Source organism: Otolemur garnettii, unplaced genomic scaffold (assembly GCF_000181295.1).
Source record: "Otolemur garnettii isolate 467f Iridium unplaced genomic scaffold, OtoGar3 scaffold00004, whole genome shotgun sequence".
NCBI lineage: Eukaryota > Metazoa > Chordata > Mammalia > Primates > Galagidae > Otolemur > Otolemur garnettii.
This window is the reverse complement of record NW_003852399.1, coordinates 44,409,563-44,436,267: the sequence shown is the minus strand read 5'-3', so window position 1 is coordinate 44,436,267 and position 26,705 is coordinate 44,409,563. Positions and strand designations below refer to the sequence as shown.

At 42.8% G+C, this 26,705-nt stretch overlaps 1 protein-coding gene across 2 annotated transcripts in view; it reads right to left on the bottom strand.

Moving 5' to 3' along the window:
* The window catches only part of TPD52 (tumor protein D52), a 140,321-nt gene that overhangs the window by 35,671 nt on the left and 77,945 nt on the right, over window positions 1-26,705 (bottom strand). The window contains exons 1-2 of one of the 2 annotated variants that reach the window (XM_012810481.2): window positions 14,825-14,981; window positions 1,414-1,529 (exon numbers count right to left, since the gene is read on the bottom strand). In XM_012810481.2, coding sequence (XP_012665935.1) covers window positions 1,414-1,529; window positions 14,825-14,963 — 255 coding nt within the window. In that variant the 5' untranslated portion in view covers window positions 14,964-14,981. Of the gene's footprint in view, window positions 1-1,413; window positions 1,530-14,824; window positions 14,982-26,705 lie in introns of those variants that run through there. The other variant, XM_023517722.1, reaches the window with a different exon arrangement.

Genomic DNA, 26,705 nt, shown 5'->3' with positions numbered 1-26,705 from the left:
CCTAAAACTATATATTTCAATATTTGAATATAAATGTACTTAACTCACTGTCCACAATGTCAAGAAGTAGAAACCAACCAAAGGTCTATGAATGAATGAATAAAATATAGCAGACACATACAATGGAATAGTATTCAGCCATAGAAGGAATAAAGTACTAAGATGTACTACAACATGCATAAACCTTGAAAACAGTACGTGAAGAACCCAGATACACAATTATATGATTGGTAACATACTGTAAGATTCCACTTACATAAAAATCCAAAAATTAGTTAAATCCAGAATTGGAAAGTAGATTAGCTGTAGCTAGGAGCTAAGGGAGGGGAGACTGGGGCCTAGGGAGTACAAGGGTCTCCTTTAGAGGTTAAAAAAAAAAAAGTGTGGATCTTGGAAGAGATGATAGTTATGCAACACTGTGAATGTGTTAAATGCCACTGAACTGCACATTTTAAAATGGTTAATTTTATGTTATGTGAATTTCTTGAAAGAAAAGAAGGGAAGAAGGGAGGGAGAGAATAAGTGAGTTGGAAGGGAGAAAGAAAGGAAGTTTACAAGTGCCTGTCTTCACAACACAGCGAGGGCTTTGATGCAGCTAAAGAGTCAAGTCTAACAGATATCAGTGAAGTTCCTTACAAGATTTTTTTTTTATTTTGTAGAGACAGAGTCTTACTTTATTGCCCTTAGTAGAGTGCTGTGGCGTCACACAGCTTACAGCAACCTCCAACTCCTGGGCTTAGGTGATTCTCTTGCCTCAGCCTCCCAAGTAGCTGGGACTACAGATGCCCACCACAACGCCCGGTTATTTTTTTGTTACAGTTTGGTGGGGCTGGGTTTGAACCCACCACTCTCGATATGCAGGGCCAGGGCCCCACCCACTGAGCCACAGGCACCGCTCTCCTTAGAAGATATTCCCTAGCACTCCTCTCTTCCATTTCCTACTTCACATCATCCTTTTCAGATCCACCTTACCCATATATACATTTTCTCATATAAAAACAAACTTCTCTGAGGCAGGAGGATCACTTGAGGCCAGGAGTTTGACACCAGTACAGACAACACAGCAAGATACAATCTCTTAAAGTAATAATAATAATAATGATGCCCAGGAGTGGTGGCATGCACCTGTAGTCCGAGGGTCTCAGGAGACTGAGGTCGGAGATCACCTGAGTCCAGGAATTCAAGACTGCAGTAAGCTAAGATTGAACCACTCTACTACTCCAGCCTGGTGAGAAAGTGACACTCCATCTCTTTTTAAAAAAGAAAACAAAAACTTCTATTACCCCCTTCTATCCAAGGACAAGTAAACACACAGTGCTTTTTCTCCTTGGGAGATGACTATGGGACATCACAGTGTGCTTTAGAAATACAAATGACAGTACATTTCAAGTTGGAAAAGAAATGATTCTTTACCTTTGCCAGTTCTCGTCTCAGCTCTTCTCGCTCCTCTTCTGATAGGTTGTCTGGAGTACTGATCGTGGCAGCAACATCTTCTCCTTCCTCAGGGACTGGGTCTGTCCTCAGCAGACCTTGTTAGGGATTTAAAAAAAAAAGTCTGTAAGGCGTGAAAGCTAAGTAAAATTTTCCTCTAGGCTTCTCCGACATCCCAGCTAGAATAAAGCCAATTAAGCTCAGATCCACACACCACCTTTCGTGACCTTCAAATGACCTGGCTCTCCCAGTGAAGGACAAAAGAAAAGTCTGGGCTAACCATAGGAAACCACGAACTCAGACTGCCCAAATATGAATTAGAGACAATAGGATTCTTTCAGCTTCTGTTCAGTGTCAGTCACACTAAAGTTACTACAGAGGCCCAGAATAGGGTCTTGCCAAGACTTTAAAATGATGCATGAGTAAATCAGTACAAATTAGGTGAAAGATTTTAGCCCTTTCGCATTAACCTGAGGGGGAGGGGGATTGTACACATCTTCAACATCTTGTGGTGATCAAACCCAACAAGCAGCAGCAGCCCCAGATAATACCAGACACCCTGAAGAAATCTTTATTCCTTTTCTTTCCATTAGTTGAGGCGGGAAACATCTTCCTTGTAGTTTTTTATTAATAAAAACGTACCTCATCCAGATACCTTCAAAGAAGAATCGTAATGTACACATATTCAGAGGAGCCATGACTTTCCAACAGCCACACAGAGACTGCCGACATTAAGACCAATCTCATAGTCTGGTCCCTTGGAACAGAGCCCATCGGGAAGGACTCCATGTTTCTGGAGACTGGCCAGGGAGGCAGCTGTCCCTCAACTCTCCCCTTGCTTCCTGCCCAACTCCCATCTGCAAGGCTAAGATGAGGCTAGCAAAGCACCCAAACCCTGGGTGCAAAACTGAAGGGGCCACTAAAACACTCAATATAAATATTTTAATGCAGTATTTTTTCAAAGTTTATATTAAAAAAATCCATGATGAACAAAATATCAACATTTTAAACAAACACAATCAGTTTACTGATATTTCCCTTTGCCTTGGGCTCCAAAATAACGCTGCACATACAGCACTGTTGCCAGTCCTGTCTTTATTTAAAATTATGATATTTAAATATCATGGATTTTTTTGCATCCATTTTGACTTTTCAAAAACAAACATTGTATTAACTTATCATTTGATGACTGAGCTTTATGGCACCCCTTAAACTTTACATCTGAGGCAACTGTGTGTGAAACATTAAGAAAGTTAAGATCATGAGAATAGGATTAAACTGATATAATAAAATAATTACACAAAAATCTGTATTCAGGTAAATTGATATAATAAAATAATTATACAAAATAATTGTAATCAGGGTCAGGTATACAGGATAATGGGACAGCACATGAGCCTCCACAAAGAACATACTATTCCAGGAAATTCACAAAACAGCTTGATATGAATATCAAAGGACTTCAAGAAAAAGACCTACAAAAGCCTGGCTGAAGTCAGGGAGGGCTTCAGGAAAAAGGTCCATAAGGGCCTGGCTGAGGCCAGAAAGGACCCCAGGAAAAAGGTCCGTAAGGGCCTGACTGGGGCCTAAAAGGGCTTAGGAAGTCATTTTAAGATTAACTAAAACAACACATACAGCTGACTCACTGGACAATAAAAAAACTAGTTCTTATAGGTGGAGATAAGAAGATGAGCTTTTTCTCCCCAGCTCCTGATATGAGTAGGACATTAACTAATCTGTCCCACAAGAACACAGAAAATTAAGTAGGTAACATCTAGCTCCAAAATCCATATTCCTTTTCCTTTATTTTCTATAACCCTGTTAGTGATTAATAAATATCTTTAAAAATAAAAATAACTAAAAGCTAATCAAATGGGTAATAAAAAATTAGGACATGAAAAACCACAAAGAGAACATATATTATTACTGTTACAAACACCCATTTACTGATCAAGGGAATAAGTGGAGTACATCCAAAGTTCAGGGTCATCACTGTCTCCACAAAGGGTGTTGATACTCCCCCACACACACACACACCTAGGCCCATCTATAAATTCTACTCTATTACAATTGTCTTTATTGTCCTCATTCCCTTGTCTCCAGGAACATTAAAAACACTCATGGGTTGTGTGAAGACTGACTCCCTACAAGTGAGCACTCACCTTACTTGCCTTACTCTAACTAGACCCATCCACCCATTTTCATGTCACAAGTGTGGGATTTCACACACTCCTCTAGCAAAAGAAAAGAAAAGCTCAATGAATAATTGCTTCTGTAGGTCTCCTCTAAAATATTTTCAAAAGGACTGCCCAAGTAAATTTCTATAATAGTAACCTGAGTGTGTCTCCCTTCAGCTTAAATTCCTTTAATGGTTCCTGACTGTTTTCACAACAAAGTTCAGCCCCTTAGGTTGGCACACAAGCCAAACTGGATTCATCTCCTGCTATCTGGCATTGGCCCGTCTTGCTCCGACTTCTGCCAGGTCAAACCGTGAACAAGGTACTGCGCTGTGCACTAGGAGAAACCATTTCTGGGGATCTGTGTGTGCTTGCAAATTTATCCTTTATGTTTGTCACATTAGTTGACATGAGACTGAGGATGGGAGACACATACACCAAGTGACAATCATGAAAGGCAGTGTCATAAGAATCAGTTCAGAATTACCGATAAACATTCTTCATTTTATTTTTAATTGTTTTGCTCAGAACTCCCAAGCTCTCCAACTAGAACAGGACTCCAAAACACAAAACTCTGGTACTAAACCTTGCATTTAACAGAAAAGGCTCTTTCACACTATTTTTCAAATCTACTTAACCAAGGGGAAAAACATAATATCCGATTGCTAATAGCACATCATGCATACTGCCCAATTCCAAAAAGAATCTAAGAGGATTCTTAAACTATTCAAGTGTTCAGTTAGGCTCCCAAGAAAAATAAATCTCTCAGAGTAGGAGACTGAGGAGTTACTGACATTTGGCTTCAGGACTGCCTGGAAGACCTGGAGATTTCAGTTCAGCATCTTAAGAAAGTTGGTACTTACGTGTTCTGCCTTTTCTATGTTAGCCTGTAGGTGGCAGCAACTTATCAACGTTAAATTTTAAAGGTATTTTAAAATAATCAACTGGGGGAAAAAGTCAGGAAATAAAGGACACAAAAGAATAGAATGAATAGATGCCAAAATCACCAGCAAAACATGATAGTCATGCCTTCAGAAAATTATTAGCCACAGCTGCCATCAGTGAGCACATTCTATTTATAGCCAAATCTGAGCTAAGGGGTCCAATATATTAAATATATATATACATATATGTGTATGTGTGTGTGTGTGTATATATATATATTTTTTTTTGAGACCGAGTCTCAAGCTGCCGCTCTGGGTAGAGTGCCAATATATCAAATATTAAGTCATTTATGTTCAGCATTTCTATGAGGTAGATTCACTAGCACCATTTACATAGGAGCACATGGAGCTTGCAGGAGCGCAGCGGCTGGCCCAAGGTAAACACACCTGAATACTTGGTAGTGTTATGATTTTGAACAGTCTGATTTCAAAGCAAATGATTCAAATCACTGATCTGAAAACAAAGTAAATGGGGCAGAAAGTCAGACTTGGAAGGTATCTAAAATCAATAATAAAAATAAGACGCTGTAAAGACAATTATTAATCCGGTAGACTAGATCAAAAGCAGTCTTCATTACTTCCAACTCTACAGTTTCTCCAAACCAGGAATCTAAATCTTACCTCTTATATTTTTTCTAGCTATTATTCTTGTTTCCTATATGTTCAGTAATAGTATGGTATTTAATATGAAATAACTTTGGAGAGAAAAAGATATTAATTTCTCATTCACAGCTTGGCACCTGTGGCTCAAGTGGCTAAGGCACCAGCCACGTACATCTAAGGTGGCAAGTTCAAATCCAGCCCAGGACTGCCAAACAACAATGACGTCTGCAACCAAAAAAATAGTCAGGCGTTGTGGCGGGCGCCTGTGGTCCCAGCTACTTGGGAGGCTGAGGCAGGAGACTCGCTTGAGCCCAGGAGTTGGAGGTTGCTATGAGCTGTGATGCCACAGCTCTCTACGCAGGGGGATAGCTTGAGGCTCTGTCTCAAGAAATAATAATAATTTCTCATTCACAACATGAAAATAGGAAGATATTAAAGTATAGAATACTTAAACCATAAATAATCTAAAAATTTCTATTTGTTCATTAATTTTAATGTTTCTTTTCAGAATCTGATGAAAAGTTGTTTTTAAAAGACAATGTAAAGAGAGAAAATATAATTTTTATTTATTTATTTTTTTGATACAGAGCCTCAAGCTGTTGCCCTGGGTAGAATGTCGTGGCATCACAGCTTACAGCAGCCTCCAACTCCTGGGCTCAAGCAAGTCTCTGGCCTCAGCCTCCCATTTAGCTGGGACTATAGGCACCCGCCACAACACCCAGCTATTTTTTGGCTGCAGCCGTCATTGTTGTTTTGGGAGGCCCGGGCTGGATTCGAACCCACCAGCTCAGGTGTATGTGGCTGGCACCTTAGCCGGTTGAGCCACAGGTGCCAAGCTGATTAATATTTGTTAACATCCAATATACCACCGACTGTAAAGGGAGATACACATGTTATCTCATAAAAACAAAAAAACCTTACAACCTTACAACCACCCCTGAGAAGAGCAATGCTTATTTCCATCAGGAAACTAAGGTCCTCTGAGGGTACATAATTTGCCTAGAAGCACAGAGGCTGGATTAAAACTCAAATCTTTCTGACTTTGGACTCCTGCTTCTTCAGGTACACTTTTTCTTTAGAGCAGAGCGAGACAAGGCATTAGTGCTTTCTTTCTTCACAGGGACTTTTTACTTTCCAGAGGGGATGAGAACTTGTGAGGATCCCTAGCTGGAGAGTCATAGGTAACAGTGTCAAACCCAAGTCACTAAAAACTAGTTATAATCCATTCCATCCTGCTAGCATTTTAGCCATTGTCTTAATTCTTCTTAGCCTAGTTGTATAAAGAGATTGTTGGCCTATCTTAATTCCACCCATGATATCCCTGACCCTGCCCCAGGTGAACACTAAACAAAAGAGTGACAAATTGAGATTGTCTTTTGAAAAGTCCTTCCAGCAGTAGGGTAGAGGGTGGCCTGGGCTCGGAAGAACCTGGAGCCCAGTGACAGGGCAACTGCTAGATGCCCACGTGAGAGCCCCAGAGTGTTGGCAGTGAGGAAGGAGAAGACAGATGAGCCCATCGTCCTAAAGAGACATTTTTACACCTACATCTATAGATACACTGCACGGCTGGTCAGCCAAGCCACGTCACAACACAGTTGCTTATCACCTGCAAATACGCACCAAAATTTGCAAAATAGGTGTCAATGGCTTAAAAAAATCCCAGATCCAGTTATAGACATCTCTTTTAAGAGAGATTGTATCGCGGCTCACTATGTTGCCCTCAGTAGAGTGTCATGGCATCACAGCTCATAGCAACTTTCAACTCTTGGGCCTAAGTGAGTCTCTTGCCTCAGCCTCCCGAGTAGCCGGGTCTACAGGCGCCTGCCACAACACCTGACTATTTTTTTGTTGCAGTTGTCATTCTTGTTTAGCAGGCCCAGGCCAGGCTCAAACCTGCCAGGCTCAGTGTATGTGGCCAGTGCCCTACTCACTGACCTCTGGGTGCGCATTAACTTTTTATTTTAAAAAACATGCACAGGAGTGTTATGATGAGTATACATGTCTGAATAAATCTTTAAAAAGTCAATAAACAGGCCAGGTGTGGTGGCTCACACCTGTAATCCTAGCACTCTGGGAGGTCAAGGTGGGTGGATAGATTGAGCTCAGGAGTTTGAGACCAGCCTGAGTAAAAGTTAGACCCGTTTTTAAAAAAATAGCCAGACATGTGGCAGGCACCTGTAGTCTCAGCTACTCAGGAAGCTGATGCAGGAGAATCACTTCAACCCAAAAGTCTGAGGTTGCTGTGAGCTATGATACCACAGTACTCTATCAAGGGCAACAAAGTAAGACTGTCTCAAAAAAAAAAAAAAATCAACAAACTTAAAATTTTAAATTTTATATGACAATAAAGCACTGTTGATTTTTGGGTTGCTTTTTTAGTTCAACTGACAGCATTTTTTCTCCTTAACGAAATACAAATACTTCTTACAATCTGTGCTGTCTTAGAGTTGACAAAATACACCACTTCCGACTTCAGAGAGCTAGTGAATAACTTAAGGCAGATGAAGTTCTTACACTTTTGGCCTCCGTGGAAACGTGTGTGAGGGAGAGTGATCTAGGAAGGAATAGCAGGACCACCCAGAACGACAAAGAGAAAAGAGTCCCATCTTGAAGGGGTATCTAGTTCTAGACTACAAAGTCCTCATGTCACTTCCTCATCTTTTCATCTGAGAACTCAGCATCTAGGCAGAATGTTAATAAATACTGTATTTGAATGGATATATGGGTTAAAGATTTGATCAAAGCAACTTTCTCCTCACTTTCCCATGCATAACCACATTTTGCCACATATTTCCACAAATTTCAACCAGGGAAAGCAGCAAAAGCCGCTTTCATTAAAAATGCAGAACCTACAATTAAGCCAAGCATAAGAGCTCCTCTCCTTGGGTGCTGCGACCCCGTCCTCCCTCCCACTTTGGAGCTCCCACCTAAACAGTTCTTCATCTTTGACTCTCACTCCAATTAAGACCAACTGCTTCAAGACTTCCTCTGATTAGCAATTAAAAGCTTTTTAGCCATCTCATACCATTTTTGACCTGAAGAGAATTTTGAAGCCTTTAATTCAAATGCTTTATTATGAGACAGAGGTTTTTAAAAAGAGTAAAGACACCTATGAGCTTTGAAATGAGATAGTGTTGTGGGCTGAACTGTTGCCTTAAACGATACATTCGACTGCCTAACCTCCCAGTCCCTTAACCCCTGTGACCTGTGAATGCAACTCTGTTTGAAAACGGGCTCTCTGCAGATGTAATCAAGTTAAGGTGAAGTCATACTGGATTAGGGTAGGCTCGAATCTGATGGTTAAGGCCCTTATAAAAAGGAAATTCGAACACAGACCTAGAGAGAAGACGGACATGTGCGATACACAGAGACACGGAGAGAACACCTGGGACGAGGGAGACGGAGACAGGAGTGATGCAGCTACAAGCTGCAAAGGCCAAGGATTGCAACCACCAGCTGAAGTGAGGAAGCAGCAAGGAAAAATGTCCTTGGAGGTTTCAGAGGGAGCATGGCACTGTCAACCCCTTAATTTCAGATTTCCAACCCAAAGAGACAAGACGTTTCTATTAAAGCCACCCAGTTTTGCTATGCAGCCCAAGGAAACTAATACAGACAGAGAAGTGTATGAAAACTGATTCAGCCAACTATTAGTGAGGAGTCCTTTAACCAAATATTTATCCTCAAAAGAGCCTCAGACACCTTAGCTATAAAAGGTGGGTGCAAGGATTTGTCATTTCCCCAACTTACTATGCCCTGCAACTCATCCTGGAGATTTCTCCTCTCTCTCCTCTTCCATGAGGCTTGGCTCTCAGGCTAAAGCTCCCTGAAGGGCTCTGTCTTCTCCAATCCTTCACCATCCTGCCACCAGAGCAGCTTCCTAGAGCTTTTATCTACCACAACACTGCCCGCCTTGAATCCTTTCACAGCTTCCAACCTCTTCTTAAAGCTTCTTGCTGTTGACAACTTGGACCCCCCACACACACACCTCCTGCTGCTGCCTTCACCGCCCAAGGCCCTCCCACTGCATCTTCCTACTCACCCCACACCAGGTTTCCCTTCAGGAAACCCCAGAAAGGACCTAGTTAGAACAGGAGTTCTCTGCTGCGACACCACAGACACTTTGAACTGGAGATTTCTCTGTGGTGGGGGCTTTCCTAGGCATCCTCCCGTGTAACCCCCAGGTTCGACCCACTGGATGTCAGTAGCAGCCCCACACCCAGTTAGGTCTCCAGGAGACTAGCTTGGTTTTTTTGGTTTTTGTTTTTAAAGGAATGTATAACTCAAAAAAAATTTTTTAATATAACTCTCATTATTTTTTGTCCAATTTTTATTATAAAATATATAATATAAAATGTGTCTTTTTATCCATTTTTAAGTGTCTAATTTAGCGACATTAATCACCTCCATGTATCTCTTTCTAAAACATGCTCTCTTTTGTCTTTGTACACGATATTTTCTCTGCCTGAAACTTCCTCGCCGTTTTTCCAAGTCCCGTTCACTTCAACAAGTCAGTTTTAGGTTTCTCCTGCTTTTGAGAATTTCCCTGTGTCCAAGCTGAGAAGTGAGCCTTGGCTCTGGGTTTAGCAAGCTCTGTGTGACGTCTCCTGGACTAGAACTTGGCCTGCAGCTGGGCGGTACTTGGCCTTCTCCTTCTGATCCTGTGCCTTCGGCCCTAGCCCTGATGCAGGGTTGAGCTGGCACACACCTGCCCATCAATACGAATTAGTGACTAATCAGACAAAAGCTACACGCGACTGAGCTGGAGGCAAAGAACCAGTCTCCTCTCCTCTTCTGCTTTCATTTTGAACTTTTAAAAATTATAATGCATTTTCACTACTTTTACATACAAAGGTTTTTGTTTGTTTTTTTAACATAAAACAGACTAATGACCTCTGTCTCATACATAATTTATCTGAAGATTGTTACCCTTTGGAAGAGGTCACCTACCTTTATGTTACAGAGGAAGTTTATAGGAGGGTACAAATGACAGCTCATGGAAGGAAGAATATAGTGTCAGCTGTCCCCAAGAAAATGTAAGTAGGAGGGAAGAAAATGCCAGAGAAGGAGTCTGAGATATCTGCAGTTTAGGCTGAATTTTAACACTATCTACACAAGAAAGTACCTATTAATGTATAATTGAGCCCTAGAAGCTTCTCTGGGGAAGAAAACTACATATACCTCTTGCAGTCTTCAAACAGGTAACAATGGCTGTACGACCAGAATAGGAATAAGAAATCTCAGTCTCCAGGACTGTTTTATTGATATACTAACAAGGGGAAATATGCATCCCTTTTTTTAAACTTAGAGACACAGTTCAAAGTACCTTTAGCGGTAATATCTAAGAAGATCACGAGATACTTTTTCCTCTTATAAGCCTGTGTGTGAGGCTGTCTCTGTGCTGTGTTTCTGGATGTGATAAAAATCCCAGAAGTAGGATGAGTCTTTGGAGATCTCCACACCAGGGTTAGTCCCTTCAGGAGACCCCTGAAAAGGACCCAGCTGGAATAGGGATTCTTGGCTGCAGCTCCACAGACATTTTGAATGGGAGAATTCTCCACGGTGGGGGCTGTCCTAGGCGGCCTCCCAGGTAACACCCCTGGCCTTTATCCACTAGATAAGAGTAGCAGCCCCACACCCAGTTATGGAAAGAGACCAGGAGGCCAAAAGGGGAAGGAGGGTTTGAGAGCCACACCAGATGAAAGGGCTCCACGGACTCGGCTTGAAAAGAGGACCCAGAACATTGGTCAATGTCCCACCCAAAAGTGTCACCTCCCAACACTTCACAGAAAGACTGGAGAAGGGAGAAAAGATCACCAAGGCAGAACACGCAGCATTTTCATAAGCTTTACTTGTTCCTTCCAGGTATTCCTAAACGTACTCTTAAATCTTGAGTCAATTACTTCAGAGCCATCTCCTCTCCCCAGTGTTCCACCTCCCCCCAAAACTAAGTATAAAACTAGTAACTGGGACACTCTACAAAACAAAGACAAAGGTCAGCCCTGGAGAAATCTTTGGGACTTCCCCAAGGAGGAAGTCTCCTCCCCACCCGCCAGGAATAAGGAGAAGTCTCTTCAATTCTGCTCTGACTTTTACTGTTTGCTGCCATAGATAAGTTTGCTATTTAAGACATTGGGAATAAGGAAAACCTTTTCAGTAGTTAACACTTCCCATAAGTGAGAATGGCACAGTGTAGAAATAAAAAAAAGAGTAAAACAGAATGAAAAGCACTAAGCCGGCTCAGCGCCCATAGCACAGTGGTTACGGTGCCAGCCACATACACCAAGGCTAGCAGGTTCGAACCCAGCCTGGGCCAGCTAAACAACAACGACAACTGCAACAAAAAACAGCTGGGTGTTGCTAGGGGCACTTATAGTCCCAGCTACCTGGGAGGCTGAGGCAAGAGAATTGCTTAAGCCCAAGAGTTTGAGGTTGCTGTGAGCTGTGACATGACAGCACTCTACCCAGGGCGACATAGTGAGACTCTGTCTCAAAAAAAAAAAAAAAAAAGAAAAGAAAGAAAGAAAACTAAGCCAAGGAATTAGATTCTCCAGTCTTTTTAGAGTTTCAGTTATGACAGCATTAAATCTAAAATGTCATTGCTCTCATTTCCTGAAGTGACAAGAAATAACCAATGGTGCCTAAAAGCCAGGGCTGATATCAGAAAATTAATGAAAGGAAGAGAGATTCTATGCAAATAACATTTGGGAAATTATCCTTACTGGTGTTCACAGAATAGACAAGAAAATGTAAAAAAAAAAAAAGAGAGACACCAACTGTGAGACTTCCCCAGGGCGGACTAGCAACCTCAAAGGTGAAACGGAATGTTCAGGTCCTAGAGGCACATAAAGAATCAACAAAACATCCATCCCTCTCACGGCAAAACCCTTGACCAAGGGAGAGGTTATGCCTTGAATGATTAACCTGTTCTATAACATCCATGACCAGAGAGGGGGAGATGTTGTGATTTAACAAAAACAAAAACCAAGAAAACCTACTGGCTTGAGAATTAAGAGATAAGTGTATGTCCAAGTTTAGACTAAATTTTGTGATTTGGGAACATCACACGTACTTCCCAGCCTCAGTGTTTACATGTGTAAAACAAAAAGGAGAGTGTGAACTAGTCCTTACCAGTTTCACTCACTTACTTGTTCAACAAATATTTGTTGAGTTACAAATGTCAAGCACTATTTCAGGTCCTTGGGGAAACAGCAGTGAACAAAAAAGGCAAAACTAGCATTCCTTAATGGAGCTTATATTCCAAATTCTGTAACTTATTATAAGTCAGTGTTTTCAAACTGTGGGTTGTGACCATTTAGCAATACTAGGTGAGCATTTTAAAAAGAAGAAATGGAATAGTATAAAATAACAGTACATCACATACAGTAAGGATAAGCTCTAGCTCATAGAATGTTTCTTTGGTTATTGATGGACACCTGTGTTTATGAGAATTGGGGGTCAGGAAGTATCAGGCATTTCTGAATATAGGTTTGTCATTCCAAAAAGGGTTTAAATGTTCGTGACAAAAGGCCTCTTTTTAATACAGCCACTGGCCTCATCTTAACTTTCACTCCCATTGTGTCTTAGAAACATCCTGCCTGTAGATTAAAATGCATCACTTTCTCATTTCCCCCATGATAGCATTTTGGATAAACAGCAAGCATACATCCTTTTCAGACGGGCATTCCCGATCTTTCTGACAGCATGCCTTTTTACAGCAGTCCTTTTTGTCTGCATTATTTGTCTGCTGATCAAGAAAATACATAGTGGCCAAAAGCACATGAACTTTAAGTGGATTCAAGATGTGTTGGTCCTAAGAGCACCTACACAGAAATACCACGAGTACAAACCTAACAAAGGCATATTATTCTTCCATCTACGCACCATGAGTCCCAAGCACAGGGATTGGTAATCATTCTTCCGGGTCCCCCTTTCATTTGGCTGTATTACAGTCACCCTGTTCTTATCACTTGTGGTGGTTCTGTTGGGTGAATGCTCACCCCCACCCCCACCATCCTGCCTGTCAATTTATTAATGCAAACTCTAAATCTACATGCTCAAGGATACATGAGTTTGTTTTAAATTGTCCTTCATTTGCTTTTTTTTTTTAATTCTACAACTCTAGGGACTTTCAGACAGCTACTAAGAATTGTGAAGGTAATTTTTCTGATTGCCTAGAGGCCCACCCGACCCTACAACCGTGTGCTTTTGACAGAAAACATCCGAAGGCAGCCATGATGGTAACTGGGAAAGTGAAAAGAGGTAAAAGAAAGAGACAAGCAGAGCAGGTGAGAACTAAAAGAAACAAGCAGCCTCGGTCTTCCTGGGAATCTCCAATCTTCACGCTCTGATTGCCAAAACCTACCTGCAGATGGTAACTGCAGCTCCAGCTTCCCAAAGGTTTTTACGGTTCCTCGTCACTTAGGCTTTACTGTGTTATCCAGCTCTAACTTCCCCACTCTGTGTGCTGCCTTTATATATAAGATTTAGAGGGTAGAAAAGGGCTGGGCAAGGGGAGACTCCAGGCCCCTTTATTACAGAGGTCTGAGGTGGGCCCCACAGGCAAGATACAGTCAGCACAGGAAAAAGCTTCCTGGCAATCTGACTGCCCCCAACAGATATCTAGCAGCCCCCAACTTGTAGAGGCCGGCGCTGGTCCCTCTCTGTTATCAACATTTTCCTCTTCCTAAAAATCCCAACTACACCCCCAAACGTGGTTACCAGTTGCAACCAGGAGTTAGAGGAATGTCGCTTTAGCACACACCCTGTTGCCATCAAATCAATAAACCTAAAATCCTTACAGCTAGGTCTCATGCTATAGCCTCTACCACTTTTTACTAAACTACCCCCGTTTTTAGCTTAAGAAGAACAGAATGTAACCTATTCTTCATTGGTAAGGAAAAAATTAACTTCTGGGAACACCTGGTTGCTTCTCTGGCAAGAGTTACGAGAAGGTCATTGAGCCAACTCACAGTATCGGCTGTAAAATGTGGGAGCCAGCCTGGATGGACAGCTAAAGCTGCCTCTAGCTTGGTGCTGCCCTGGGCTGAGAAATGAAGACCCTCCCTGACGGCACTCCTCGCTCTCAGAGCAATCTCGTACAGGCACATTTGCAAGAGTAGCTGCTTCCAAAGGTACAGCAATTTTGAGTTTTTCTTTAAAAAGAAAAAAAAATTCTTGCCATTCTCAATATTCCATAACAAAACGTGGGCATCCATTAGCAAGATCTTAAATTTATTCAGTGCATCAGATACTTTAGCCTTGTTTTTCTAAAAACAAACAGCAGCAAAGTCTTCCTAAGTTACATAGGCCACTGGAAATCGAGGCCTGCAGATTCCTCCTTTGTTACCAGCTCAACAAACTCAAAGTGGGGTGATCATATCAATAGAGAAGAACTCTAATTATCATCTAACTTTAAAATCTAACTCCACTGATTGCATTAATGTACACAGCTATTACTTAATAAAAAAAATCTAACTTCACAGTATACAGATATTCTAAATATTTAACGAGCTGTGTATCTCTTTGCTTTGAATCTAGAACAGCTTTGTTCGCTAGTTAACAACCCAGCAACACCCTGGGACATTTGCAATAATTTTAAAGCCAGGCAAACTCCAAGTTATGTCTAGATTTGATTACAATCAAGCTTAACTTTACAAAATTAGTAGTTACCAAATTTCTGAAGAGTCGGTGATCCGGGTGGAGATGAATTTCCACTAGGAGACAAGTAGAGATAGCTTTTGTTCACTCCTGTATCAAAATCAAACGGGGACTGGTAGTCCTCATATAAGTCCATCTCTCTACAATCCATTCCAGGCAAAGGCACAAGGCATGGCTTTACAACCTCGGGACCTGATTCCTCAGATGACTACAGCTTTGCCCATGTTCCCTGTTGCCGGATGCAACCTCACAAAAGAAGTCAACCAGAGGGCTGAGACGCCCTGGCTTCCGGGTGATACTGCATTTCCTTCAGGAGAACCCGCCTGACAAACAGACCTATTTAATAAATGACTTATCCCGAGCAACCTCAGGAGGGGCTCCAGTCACCACCTGTTGTTAATTTCGGTCAACAATGAACAACCCGGGCAGGGGAGCAGCTTTCCTCAGTAAACAAAGGAGGGCCGGGTCTGCAACGTGGCTCATGTGTACAAACAGTTCAAACCCACATCAGAAGTTGGCAGAATTACAAGAAACTACAATTTATTAATTTTTTTAAACAGTCAGCTGACCACAACTACACCAGGGCAGACTTAATCTTCTAGGACAAGGAAGGATTACCAGTCAGTAATCTCCCGCCAGTGCCATCTGGGTGGTACTTTTTTTCCACCCTGGATTACAGCAGAATTCTGAAAGCCCAGCTTCCTGGTTTCCCAGTCAGCTTTCTAAGCACAACTTGGTACGAAAATGAAGCTAGATTGGCATTACTGCTTTATCTAAAGTCTCAGTGAGTATCACAGAAATTTCAGGCTAGCTTTTATTTCTTTTCTCTTTTTTTGAAAGATGATGTTTCGGTTATGGGCACAGGAAAGAGAAGAACCAACTTGAAGGGTAACGCTCCCAGGTGTTCCCACCACCTTCTTTGTTTGACTAAGGCTCTGGCTCTGCCAGCGACGCAATAAATCTGTGTGCAGCCCTGCAGACAGACCGGGCCACAGTTAGCTTGTCAAACAAAATTTCCAAGTCTCCAAATTCATTTCCTTTAATACAGATCTCTTACCAGAACCTTTCTATGCTGACTGTGACCTTGACTCAAGCCAAAGCATATGCAGCTCCAGCAGGTTCTAGTATGAAGGAGGTAAAATAAAAACAATGTCAACCTGCCGTCTGGTGGGCAATGGTCTGAAACTGCCTAACAAAAAAAAAAGGCAGCGTTCTACCTTTCCAAATCCACCTGATAAAAAAAAAAACTCAGATATTCTCCTGGAAGCAAGGTTAAAACCTGAACTTAAAGCACAGGGGAAAAAACTCAGTCTGTGTCTAGGAAATAAAATATGCAGGACCTGAGACAGACATCAAAGTATGATTTGTTTTTGCATACACTGTACACCAGATGATTTTTAAACTTTTTTTGTTAATCTTATGTTGTACTCTTCATGGCAAGTCTTTTAAGCTTTTTAAAAGTTTATTTTTAACAACACAACAACCAAAAAAGAAACTGTATTTTTTTCTGCTTAAAGGTACCAAAATTGGGGCATCATAAGTGTCATTCATTCTATATTTTGAAATCAAATAAATGGCTTCTTTTTATTGTCTGAAAATGAATTGTCTGCTCTCTTGAAATCAAAGTCTCTCTGCTGTGGCAGGAAAGGCACCAGACTTACGTCCCTGGACTACAGTGTGGTTCAGGAGTCCCTGGTCCTCTCCATACTGTCTGCATTGCTCATTAAATCCTGGTAGAAAAAGCATTTCTCTGCCTCTTTACCTGTTCTTCCTTCTAGAGCCACAAGTATTAAAGGTTAACTAATACTGACACAGGCACAAGGCCAGCGACAGCCACTTCCACATTTCTCACCATCTCTCAAGCCCACATCCTTGACCTTGTATGTTGACACCCATGTCACACCCTCCACCTAAAGTGCCACCTTTTTTCTGCTTGCCAGTCATTCATCCTTCAAGACTCAGGTAGAAATGCCACCTCTTTCCAGAAGTGTGCCTGCTGCCACCTCCCCACCCCGTTCCTGTCCCCTCCGGCCCCAGCAGCAGCAAACAGAATGTGAAGTGCCCACTGTCTGGAGGCTTTACAGCAGTGGCTCCTCTGAAGGTGTGCTGGTAATCAGTGTGGAACAGAAATGACTGATGGGCAGGGCCTGGTGGCTACTCTGGGAGGCCCACCTAGAGAGTTCTGGGAGAGACCCAGCTCAATGGACAGTGTGGCAGGTGTCTGCTGTCTTGCCTGTTTGGCACTCTATTTCCCTTGAGGGATTCTACTTTTTCCATGGGGTTCTGGGGGAAGAGATGACTGTAGTTCCCACCTTTTCCTGGCCTTATGTGGTCCTGTACTTCAGATCTGGCCCATGCAGACACACCATCCACTGTGGCCTTCCCTGATGTTTATGAGTAATCAAAGAAAAAGACCCTCCCTGTGAGATGAGCTGCTGGATGCTGGTTTGGAAGGGCCAGGGGCTCCTTCCCTCCCTGTGCCAACAGGCCAGAGAACCAGTGCTGAGACTGAGAAGGGACAGAAGCAAAAACAAGTAAGGGATGGGGCAGAAGCACCGAGCCCCTGCATCCAGCTGTCCTGGGCTTCCCATTATCAAACAAACATATTTCTGTTCTGCTTCACTTGGGGTTGGAGTCAGATTCTGTCATTTCAACAGAAAGAGTCCCTAAATATCTACTTTCTAACCGTATCTCCCACTATCACCCAGCCATATTTCAGCCAACCTTCATTTTCCTGTGTCTTCAACAATTTTCTTGAACCAGAGTCTCCCTTCCCTGTATCTTTACCTGTCGAATTACTACCTGGTAATCAAGCCCTACTGAAGAAGTTAAAGTGAATGTCATATGTACAGTTTAGATGCTATCTGAAATGGAAAAAGTAAGTTTGCCTACTAAGCATAGATTATTTCAATGCCAAAAAGAACACTGATATAATAGAAGAACATGCAAACAATACATAATGGTATAAATATGTATTTTTTAACATGAAAGGCATTCTTGATACATTTAGTAAACAAAGCATGTAGTACTGTACGGTGCATATTTGCATAATAATCCAAGAGAGAGAAAGCAAGAAACCAAAAAAAAAAGAAAACAGCAGAAAGAAATCCATGTCCTACAACCCCAGAAAAGAGTGCATGACCTAAAGTGCCAGCAGAGGGCACCCAAAGGCAGCCCCGAGGTCCACTCTTGTGGACTCCGGGCCAGAGACTTGAGTACTTTGGTCAGGAAGAGGACTCAGTTACTGAAAATGGAAACAGGAGTCGGGAAGTACAAATGTCTATAAAGAAAATTAAGATTCTGTCTGCCTATAACATCACCCAAATGTGCTGGCGTAAATGCTCCTCAAATCTGAAAGACACTGATGAGATAGTGTGATTTTTAAAAACTTCAACATACAAAATTTACTCTGTGGTTCCCTGAAGAGCATCTCAAAAGGAGACAATGTGGCTGCTAAACACACAGGTATCTGGGTAATTTAATGCGTCACGCTGACACGGCTGCCAGCTTGAAGGGGCTCTGATGAGCCAAATACACTCAAATAATTAAGACCACTGAAATAATTAAGGAGAACAATGGATTATAAACCATTAGAAAAACAGGAATCTGAAGTCTCTGCAAACAACGAACAGACAAAGGGGAAGCAGGATGCCCCCATTACAGAAGAATGCCATCCTGACCAGCCTCGTGTCACGTATAATCAACAGATGCTAAATCCAGGGAGAAATCTGGATGAACAGCAGGGTACCTACCACTCTGTAAGTGCCTCCCCACAGATTAACTAGTTAACCAAAGGGAAAACATATTCAACAGTACAGTGGAGAAACGGGCAACACTTAGCCCGGATGACCAAAATAGCCATCACCCAAGGACAGGCAGATGGATGTGACTTCAAATGCAGTACTCTACCTACGCAGCGTTCAGCTGGGAGTGCGAAACCTGGATTTAACTGTGAGGAAACATCAGGCAAATCCAAAAGGAGGAAGGTCTATTTTTTTTACTATACTCCTTGCTTGAGAGAAGAATGGTTCTATTTATAAAAGGGGAAAAGAGCTGCATTCTTCAAAAACATCCAAGACAATGAAAGACTGTGAAAACGATCCATATTAAAGGATATTAAAAACATACAACTTAAGATAGACCCAATCCTAGATCAAGTCCCTAATAAAGAAAAAAACATTACTGAGTCAACTGAAAAAAATTGGAATATGACCACAGATTTAAGTTTTGTATCAATTTCAAATTTACTGAAGTTGACAACTTTCCAATAGTTGTGTAAGAGAGTATCTCTGTTCTTAAGAAATACAAACCAAAGTTTTTAGAGGCAAGGGCCATGATGTATGCAACTTACTCTCAACTAGTTCAGAAAATCACAGACTGATAGAACAGATGGGGTAAAATGTTCACAATGAGAGAAGCTGAGTAGAGAATGCAGGTGTTCCTTATTCTCTTCTTCCAATCTTTCTGTAAATTTGGAAAAGGCTTTTTTAAAAATGATGGGAAAGAACTCTTCTGCATCAGATTTAGCAGCCTGGAGGGAGGTGGAGCAAAAAGAAACAGGACACCACTCACAGCCATGATGGGAGGGGGAGGAGCCTAACGGGACTGAGCTATGGCCACAGATTAGACACCCAGGCACATCCTGGTCCCCTGCCTGATACTTCTGAGAGCTGAGAGGATGCTCTTCACCTCCTGCTGCAGCAGCTTCAGATTCACCCTCCACAGAGGGTCTCATCATCACCTCCTTTGCTGGCCACGTCTTCCCAGAGGAAGACAAGAGAGGACTCTGCCTCACAGTCAGGATGAGAGGGTGGGGAGGGAGTGAGATTAGTAACCACCACCACCCTTTCACCTTAACTGTGCCACAGTACACAAATGTCAACTCAAAAAATGGACTGTGTGCACAAAAATAGAGACATTGACATTTGGAACCAAATAGAAAACCATGAAATGAAACTAACATCTTACAGCCACATGATCTTCAATAAACCAAACAAGAACATACACTGGGGCAAAGAACTCCTATTCAACAAACAGTGTTGGAAGAACTAGATATCCACATGGAAAAGACCTGCACTCTCACCACTTACAAAAATTGACTCAAGACAGATAAAAATATTTAAATCTACTCCATGAAACAATAAAAATCCTCAAAGAAAGTATGGGGAAACACTTGAAGATATCAGCCTGGAAAAAAATTTTATGAAGAAACCTTCCATGGCAATTGCAACAACAAAAAAAATAAACAAATGGGACGTAATTAAACTGAAAAGCTTCTCTATAGCTAAGGAAACAACCACCAAAGCAAACAGACAACCTTCAGAATCAGAAAAGATATTTGCATATTATGAATCAGACAAAAGCTTGATAATTAGGATCTATAGAAAACTCAAGTTAATCAACAAAAAAGACCCAACAATCCCTTATATCACCGGGCAAGAGACATGAATAAAACTTTTTCTAAAGAAAACAAATGGCGGGTGGCGCCTGTGGCTCAATGGGTAGGGCACTAGCCCCATATACCAAGGGTGGTGGGTTCAAATCTAGCCCCAGCAAAACTGCCACAAAAAAATAGCCGGGCACTGTGGCAGGTGCCTGTAGTCCCAGCTACTAGGGAGGCTGAGGCAAGAGAATCGCCTAAGCCCAGGAGTTGGAAGTTGTTGTGAGCTGTGTGATGCCACAGCACTCTACCGAGGGCCATAAAGTGAGATTCTGTCTCTACAAAAAAAATAAAAATAAAACAAATGGCTAACAAACATATGAAAAAATATTCATCATCCCTAATCATCAGAGAAATGTAAATCAAAATTACCCTGAGGTATCACCTAACTCCAGCGAAATGGCCCACATCACAAAGTCTCAAAGCTGCAGATGCGGGCGTGGATGTGGACAGAAAGAAACTGTGCACAGTTTACACTGTGGTGGGACTGCAAACTAATACAATCTTTTTAGAAGGAAGTATGGCGAATCCTCAAAGAACTCAAATGAGACATCCCATTTGATCCTGCATTCCATTACTAGGCATCTACCCGGGAAAAAAAAAATCAATTTTATCATAAGGACATTTGTACTACACTGTTTATCACAGCTCAATTTACAGTAGCTAAATTGTGGCAACAGCCTAAATGCCACCAACCCAGGAATAAATTAACAAGCTGGTATATGTACTATTTAGCCATTAAAAAAGATGGAGACTTTAACATCTTTTATATTAACCTGGATGGAGGTGGAACACATTGTTCTTAGTAAAGCATCACAAGAATGGAGAAGCAAGAATCCAACAAAGTCAGTTCTAATATGAAGGCAGTAGATGAGCTAAAGAAGGTGTAGGGTTGGGGAATGAAGGGGAGGAGAGAGGGGAAGAGGAAGAGAATGGGGGGTCACGGTGTATGGCACACCTCTTGGGAGTGGTACACAAGCGTAAGAGGGACTTTATCTAACAAATGCAATCCGTGTGACCTAATTCTTTGTACCCTCAAGGAATCGCAAACAATAATAATAAAAAAACCCTGAAATCTCATATTGATTTAAAAAAAGGGACTTTGTTTTAAATGTGAAATTCCATTTAAAATCACACAGGTTGCTGGGCTTGGTGACTCATGTCTATAATCCTAGCACTCTGGGAGGTTGAGATGAATGAATTGCTAAGCTCAGAAGTTCGAGACCGGCATGACCAAGAGATCCGATCTCTACTGAAAATAGAAAAAGTGAGCTAGGCATCGTGCTGCATACATCTAGTCCCAGCTATTTGGGAGGCTGAGGAAACTCTCTGGAGCCCTAGAGTTTGAGGTTGCTGTGAGGTATAATGTGGCCGTGGCACTCTAGCCTGGGTAACAGGGTGAGACTGTCTAAAAGAAAAAAAAAAAAAATCACACAGGCAGATGCTCCCTTATTTATATAATTTCTCAATCCTCAAAACCTCTATGAGGTAAATACTCTGCTTCTCCCCATTTTTCAGAGGGGAAATGAGGTCTAGACAATTTACGCAAACATCTCTTTAGACATAAAGCTAGCAAGTGAAGGAGTTGGAATTTGAAACCAGGTATTGCCCGCAAGGCCCTGCTTTTAGAATCAGGTGATAAGTCAGCCCGTCCCACACAAATTCCCTGAGGATCTTGTTCCAAAGCATAGTCTGTACAGCTAAGCACGGGTGATGGCAGGATGCTGGTCACGGAGGCATGGGACCCCACTCAGAGCAACAGGGTGATAGAGGATGATCTTGAATGGAGTATGAACTTGGTTTTTATCACAACAAAATAACGAATATTCATTAACATTTACTTAATCCTTGCAATAACAAAGGGTCGGTAATGTTCTCTCCAACTTGCAGATGAATAAACATCCGGAACTGAGAAATGAAGGCAAGAGTCCCCGAGTCTCACAGTTAGTTCTCCTCACCCTGCCCTACACAGTGGGGAGCCGTCTGGAGTTATCAGGAATGGAAAAAGGCAGGGCAGAGCTGTGCTTCATCTCCACAGGCCGCTGGGCTGCAGAGGGAGACGGGAAATCAGCAGAGGTGCCCAGCAGCAGCACCACGGGTGTTACTCTCTGAATTGTGTCCATTCAAATTCCTGTGCCGAAGCCCAAATCCCCCACATGACAGTATCTGGAGATTGGTCCTTGAAGACAGTAACTAAGGTTAAATGAGGTCCTAAGGGTGAGGCCCCAATCCGATAGGGCTGGTGTCCTTATTAGAAGAGGAGATGTTGGCTTGGCACCTGTGGCTCAAGTGGCTAAGGAGCCAGCCACATACACCTAAGGTGGCGGGTTCAAATCCAGCCCAGGGCCTGCTGAAACAACAATGACAACTGCAACCAAAAAATAGCCGGGCGTTGTGGCAGGTGCCTGTGGTCCCAGCTACTTGGGAGGCAGAGGCAGGAGACTCGCTTGAGCCCAGGAGTTGGAGGTTGCTGTGAGCTGTGATGCCACAGCACTCTACCCAGGGGGACAGCTTGAGGCTCTGTGTCAAAAAAAAAAAAAAAAAAAAGAAGAGGAGCTGTCAGGGATGTGCCCATGCACCCAGATAAAAGGGAAGGCACAGTGGCTGTTTGCAAGCTGAAGCCAGCACTGGGCTCTTACCTGGAATCTACCTACCCTCCAGCCCCTTGGACTTCCAGCCTCAGAAAAGTGAGATAATAAATTTCTGTCATTTAAGCTGCCCAGTCTGTGGTACGGTGATGGCGGCCCAGGCCAACTAATGTGAAGGGCCAGGGCCAGGGCACAACAGGAGGAATGCGAGACAAAGACACGCTGCAGGAGCCTCCGACAGGCAGAGACAGGCCGGAGACCAGCCAGATCCCAGGAGATGAAACTGCTAACTGGGATTCCCCAGCAGGAGTCCTGAAGATGGAGACAGCATCAGTGAAGATGGTAACAAAGACTATGATTCAAGAAGAGAGAAACGAAACTTCAGCTTATAAGAGAATAAGTTCCGTCTTGGTGGGTTTAGTGTGTAGCGCTCAGTAGACTGCTGTATGTAATGGACAGCCAGTGGTTAGAAATTGAACTCTGGAGCTCAAAAAGAGTTGGGGGCGGGGGGAAAATACAAATGTGAGACACCCAAGGACAGTCAAGGAAAAGCCCAAAGAGGAGAGAGACCACATGAGGAGAGGGGAGGGGAAAGGAAGGGGAGTGAACACAGGCCAGGAGGAAGCAGACCACAGAGCCCAGGAAAGGCAGGAAGTGCCCTTCAGAATATAATAATGATTATTATGACTCACCCCTGAGGAACCCTTACTACGCGCCAGATGCTCTATGCACTTCACACCAACCCTACAAGGTAGGGGCTTTTCACCACCCCATTTCCCAGATGGCAAAACTGAAGCACAGGGTAGTTAAGTAACTTGCTCCAGAAGCATAGCTAAGAAGTGCTGAAGCTGGGCTGCAAACTGGCCGTCTCACTCCAGGGCTGACAAGAACCACAACACCCAGAAGTGACCAGTATCACAGGACTGAAAGGAGGAGAAGAGGTGGACAAGAGCCAATGCTGAAGACACTTCAAAAGAAGCCCCTGGACTTGGTATCCTGGTGATCTTGCAGGGAAGCTTTAGTGAGAGTGACAGCTGAAGTCAGATAAAGGGACACTGCAGCCATGGAAGGAGAGGTAGAAGCAAGTGGAAAAAAAGTCAAAACAAGTTTTTCTTTTTGTTTTTTGTTTTGTTTGTTTTTTGAGGCAGAGTCTCACTTGTCACACTTGGTAGAGGGCCTAGAGTGCCATAGTGTCACAGGTTATAGCAACCTCAAACTCTTGGGCTCAGGTGATCCTCTTGCCTCAATTTCCCAAGTAGCAGGGACAAAAGGCACCTGCCACAATGTGCAGCTATTTTTAGGGACGGGGTTTCGCTCTTGCTCAGGCTGGTCTCAAACCTGTGAGCTCACACAATCCACCCACCTCAGCCTCCCAGAGTGCTAGGATTACAGGCATGAGCCACCACACCTGGCCTTAAAACAAATTTTCTAGGCCTGTGTGTTGGAAGAGTCGAAGGAGGCACTGGAAAGGATGCAGTGGGCATCAGCTGGGGGTGAGGCAGGTGCACACGAAGGCTTCATGGCCCTGGCCCTGGCCCTGGCCCTGCCCAGGGTGTGCGTCTGTTCCTACGCCAAATAAAGTTCCACTAAATCATCTCAGCTTTCATTTAAAAACATATGTTAGCCTTCAGATTAGTAACTTTGCATTAAAAATTTGGGAAATAATTCCCTATGGGAATGTGACTTCTTTCCCCTTTTACTTACCACCACAAAGGGGAGAAAGTCTATGGTGGCACAGTGTCGTAAGAAAAACCTATTCTCTTGGAGTCCCCCCCCTCCGGAATAAAATTAACAAACTAGCAGGCATACACAAATTACATCTAATAATTTGATTATTTTATAAATGCAAATACTCTTCAGGTAATGAGTTTTTTTTGTTTTGTTTTGTTTTTTGAGACAGAGTCTCAAGCTGTCGGCCTGGGTAGTGTCATGCTGTCACAGCTCACAGCAATCTCCAACTCTTGGGCTTAAGCGATTCTCTTGCCTCAGCCTCCCAAGTAGCTGGGACTTACAGGTGCCCGCCATAACACCTGGCTATTTTTTGGTTGTAGTTATCATTGTTGTTTGGCAGGCCTGGGCTAGATTTGAACCCGCCAGCTCCAGTGTACGTGGCTGGCACCCTAGCCACTGAGCTACAGGTGCTGAGTCATTTAGGTAATGAGTTCTTAAAAAATACAAATCCAGGCTCAGTGCCCATAGCTCAGTGAGTAGGGTGCCGGCCATATACACCAAAGCTGGTGGGTTCGAGCCCGGCCCAGGCCAGCTAAACAGCAATGATAACTGCAACAAAAAAAATAGCTGGGCATTGTGGCAGGCACCTGTAGTCCTAGATACCTGGAAAGCTAAGGCAAGAGAATCGCTTAAGCCCAAGAATTGGAGGTTACTATGAGCTATGACACAATGGCACTCTACCCAGGGCGACATAGTAAGACTCTGTCTTCAAACAAAAGAAGTACAAATCCGCTGGCTTGAGCTATTGGCTTGCAAAGAGATTCTCCCTTGGTAGGAACCCCTAATTCTCGGTAAAATGTCATTCTGCCCTCTCAAAATAATAAAAACTGAGTCAATATCAATCAGTAGCCAAGCAGAATCTTTTTTTCTTTAATAACTTTTTTGAGATAGTAAAGAGCAAGAGAGATACATGAGACTTCATTCCCTCCCTCAAACCATCTCTGACTACATAATCTGGTTAAGCCTTTAACTGGGAGAGCCAGAACCTGCTGAGAGTCTCAAGAATGCCTATAATCTCTATCACAAGTCGTCAGAGACCAGATTCTAAAATATATAAAAAGGTCTTACTGGGGGACACAGAGCAAGATGTCAGACCAGAAGGATCATTCAGCTGAACTCTCTTGGTATGACTGGGGAAAAGTAGAGAACCCAGCCATACCCGGCACAGAGACCCCACCCGGTGTTACAGCTCAGGGAGCCTATGAGGTGGTGTGAGCTGGATACAGTGTGTGATATGGATTGTAGAAATCTGACTCATTAGGTGAGTGACTGTGAGACGTGGGGATTAGCTGGCCCCCACATGGAGGTCTACGACCTCATGCATCCTTTCCAGAGTTTTTGGGTTTGGAGGAAGCTTCACGTTTTGTGGAAAGCTTGGAAAAGGGGGCTGACTTGAACAGTACACAACAGCTGGATTGGAATACCAATTGGAATGGATTTGCCATTGGCTTGGTGGCTGGTGAGTCAGCCAAACTGGGATGCTCCTGGTGCCACTATGGAGAGGTCATGAGAAGGTGTTACCAGAAACCTAAAGCAGGGCCATCTTAATTCTGCCTGCTGAGATCAGAACTTCACTCTTCGGACAGGCTGAGGGACTTCCCCAGCACACAAGAACTAGTGTCATGGAGCACTGTGAGACCTATCCCTGAAGAATTCTGGACAGCTTTAAGATCCTAACCCTGCAGGGTCTGAAGGCTGAGAAAACAATCAGGCAAACACCAAGGACAACTAAGTTGGGAATAAAGACCATAAAGATTATCTATCAGCCGTGTTCTCTGTATCCTAAAAAACTGACAGTGCCACCTGGTGTCCCAGCGACATACTGCAACATATATATTCCTATTAAAATTGATCTCATATTCATATATACATATATATTTACTTGTTTATTTTTCGTATTTTTTTTTACTTTTTCTTCTTTTCTCTTCTATGTTGCTGAGACTGCTGCTGTTTGGGGCTATGTGGGATTGTTTTGTTTTGTTATATCTTGCTTTTGCTAATTTGTTTAATTCTATTTTTAACTTCCATTTTTACTTTCATCAAGAACAAGGACTCTGGCTCAGTGCCTGTGGCTCAAGCGGCTAAGGCGCCAGCCACATACACCTAAGGTGGCGGGTTTGAATCCCCAGCCCGG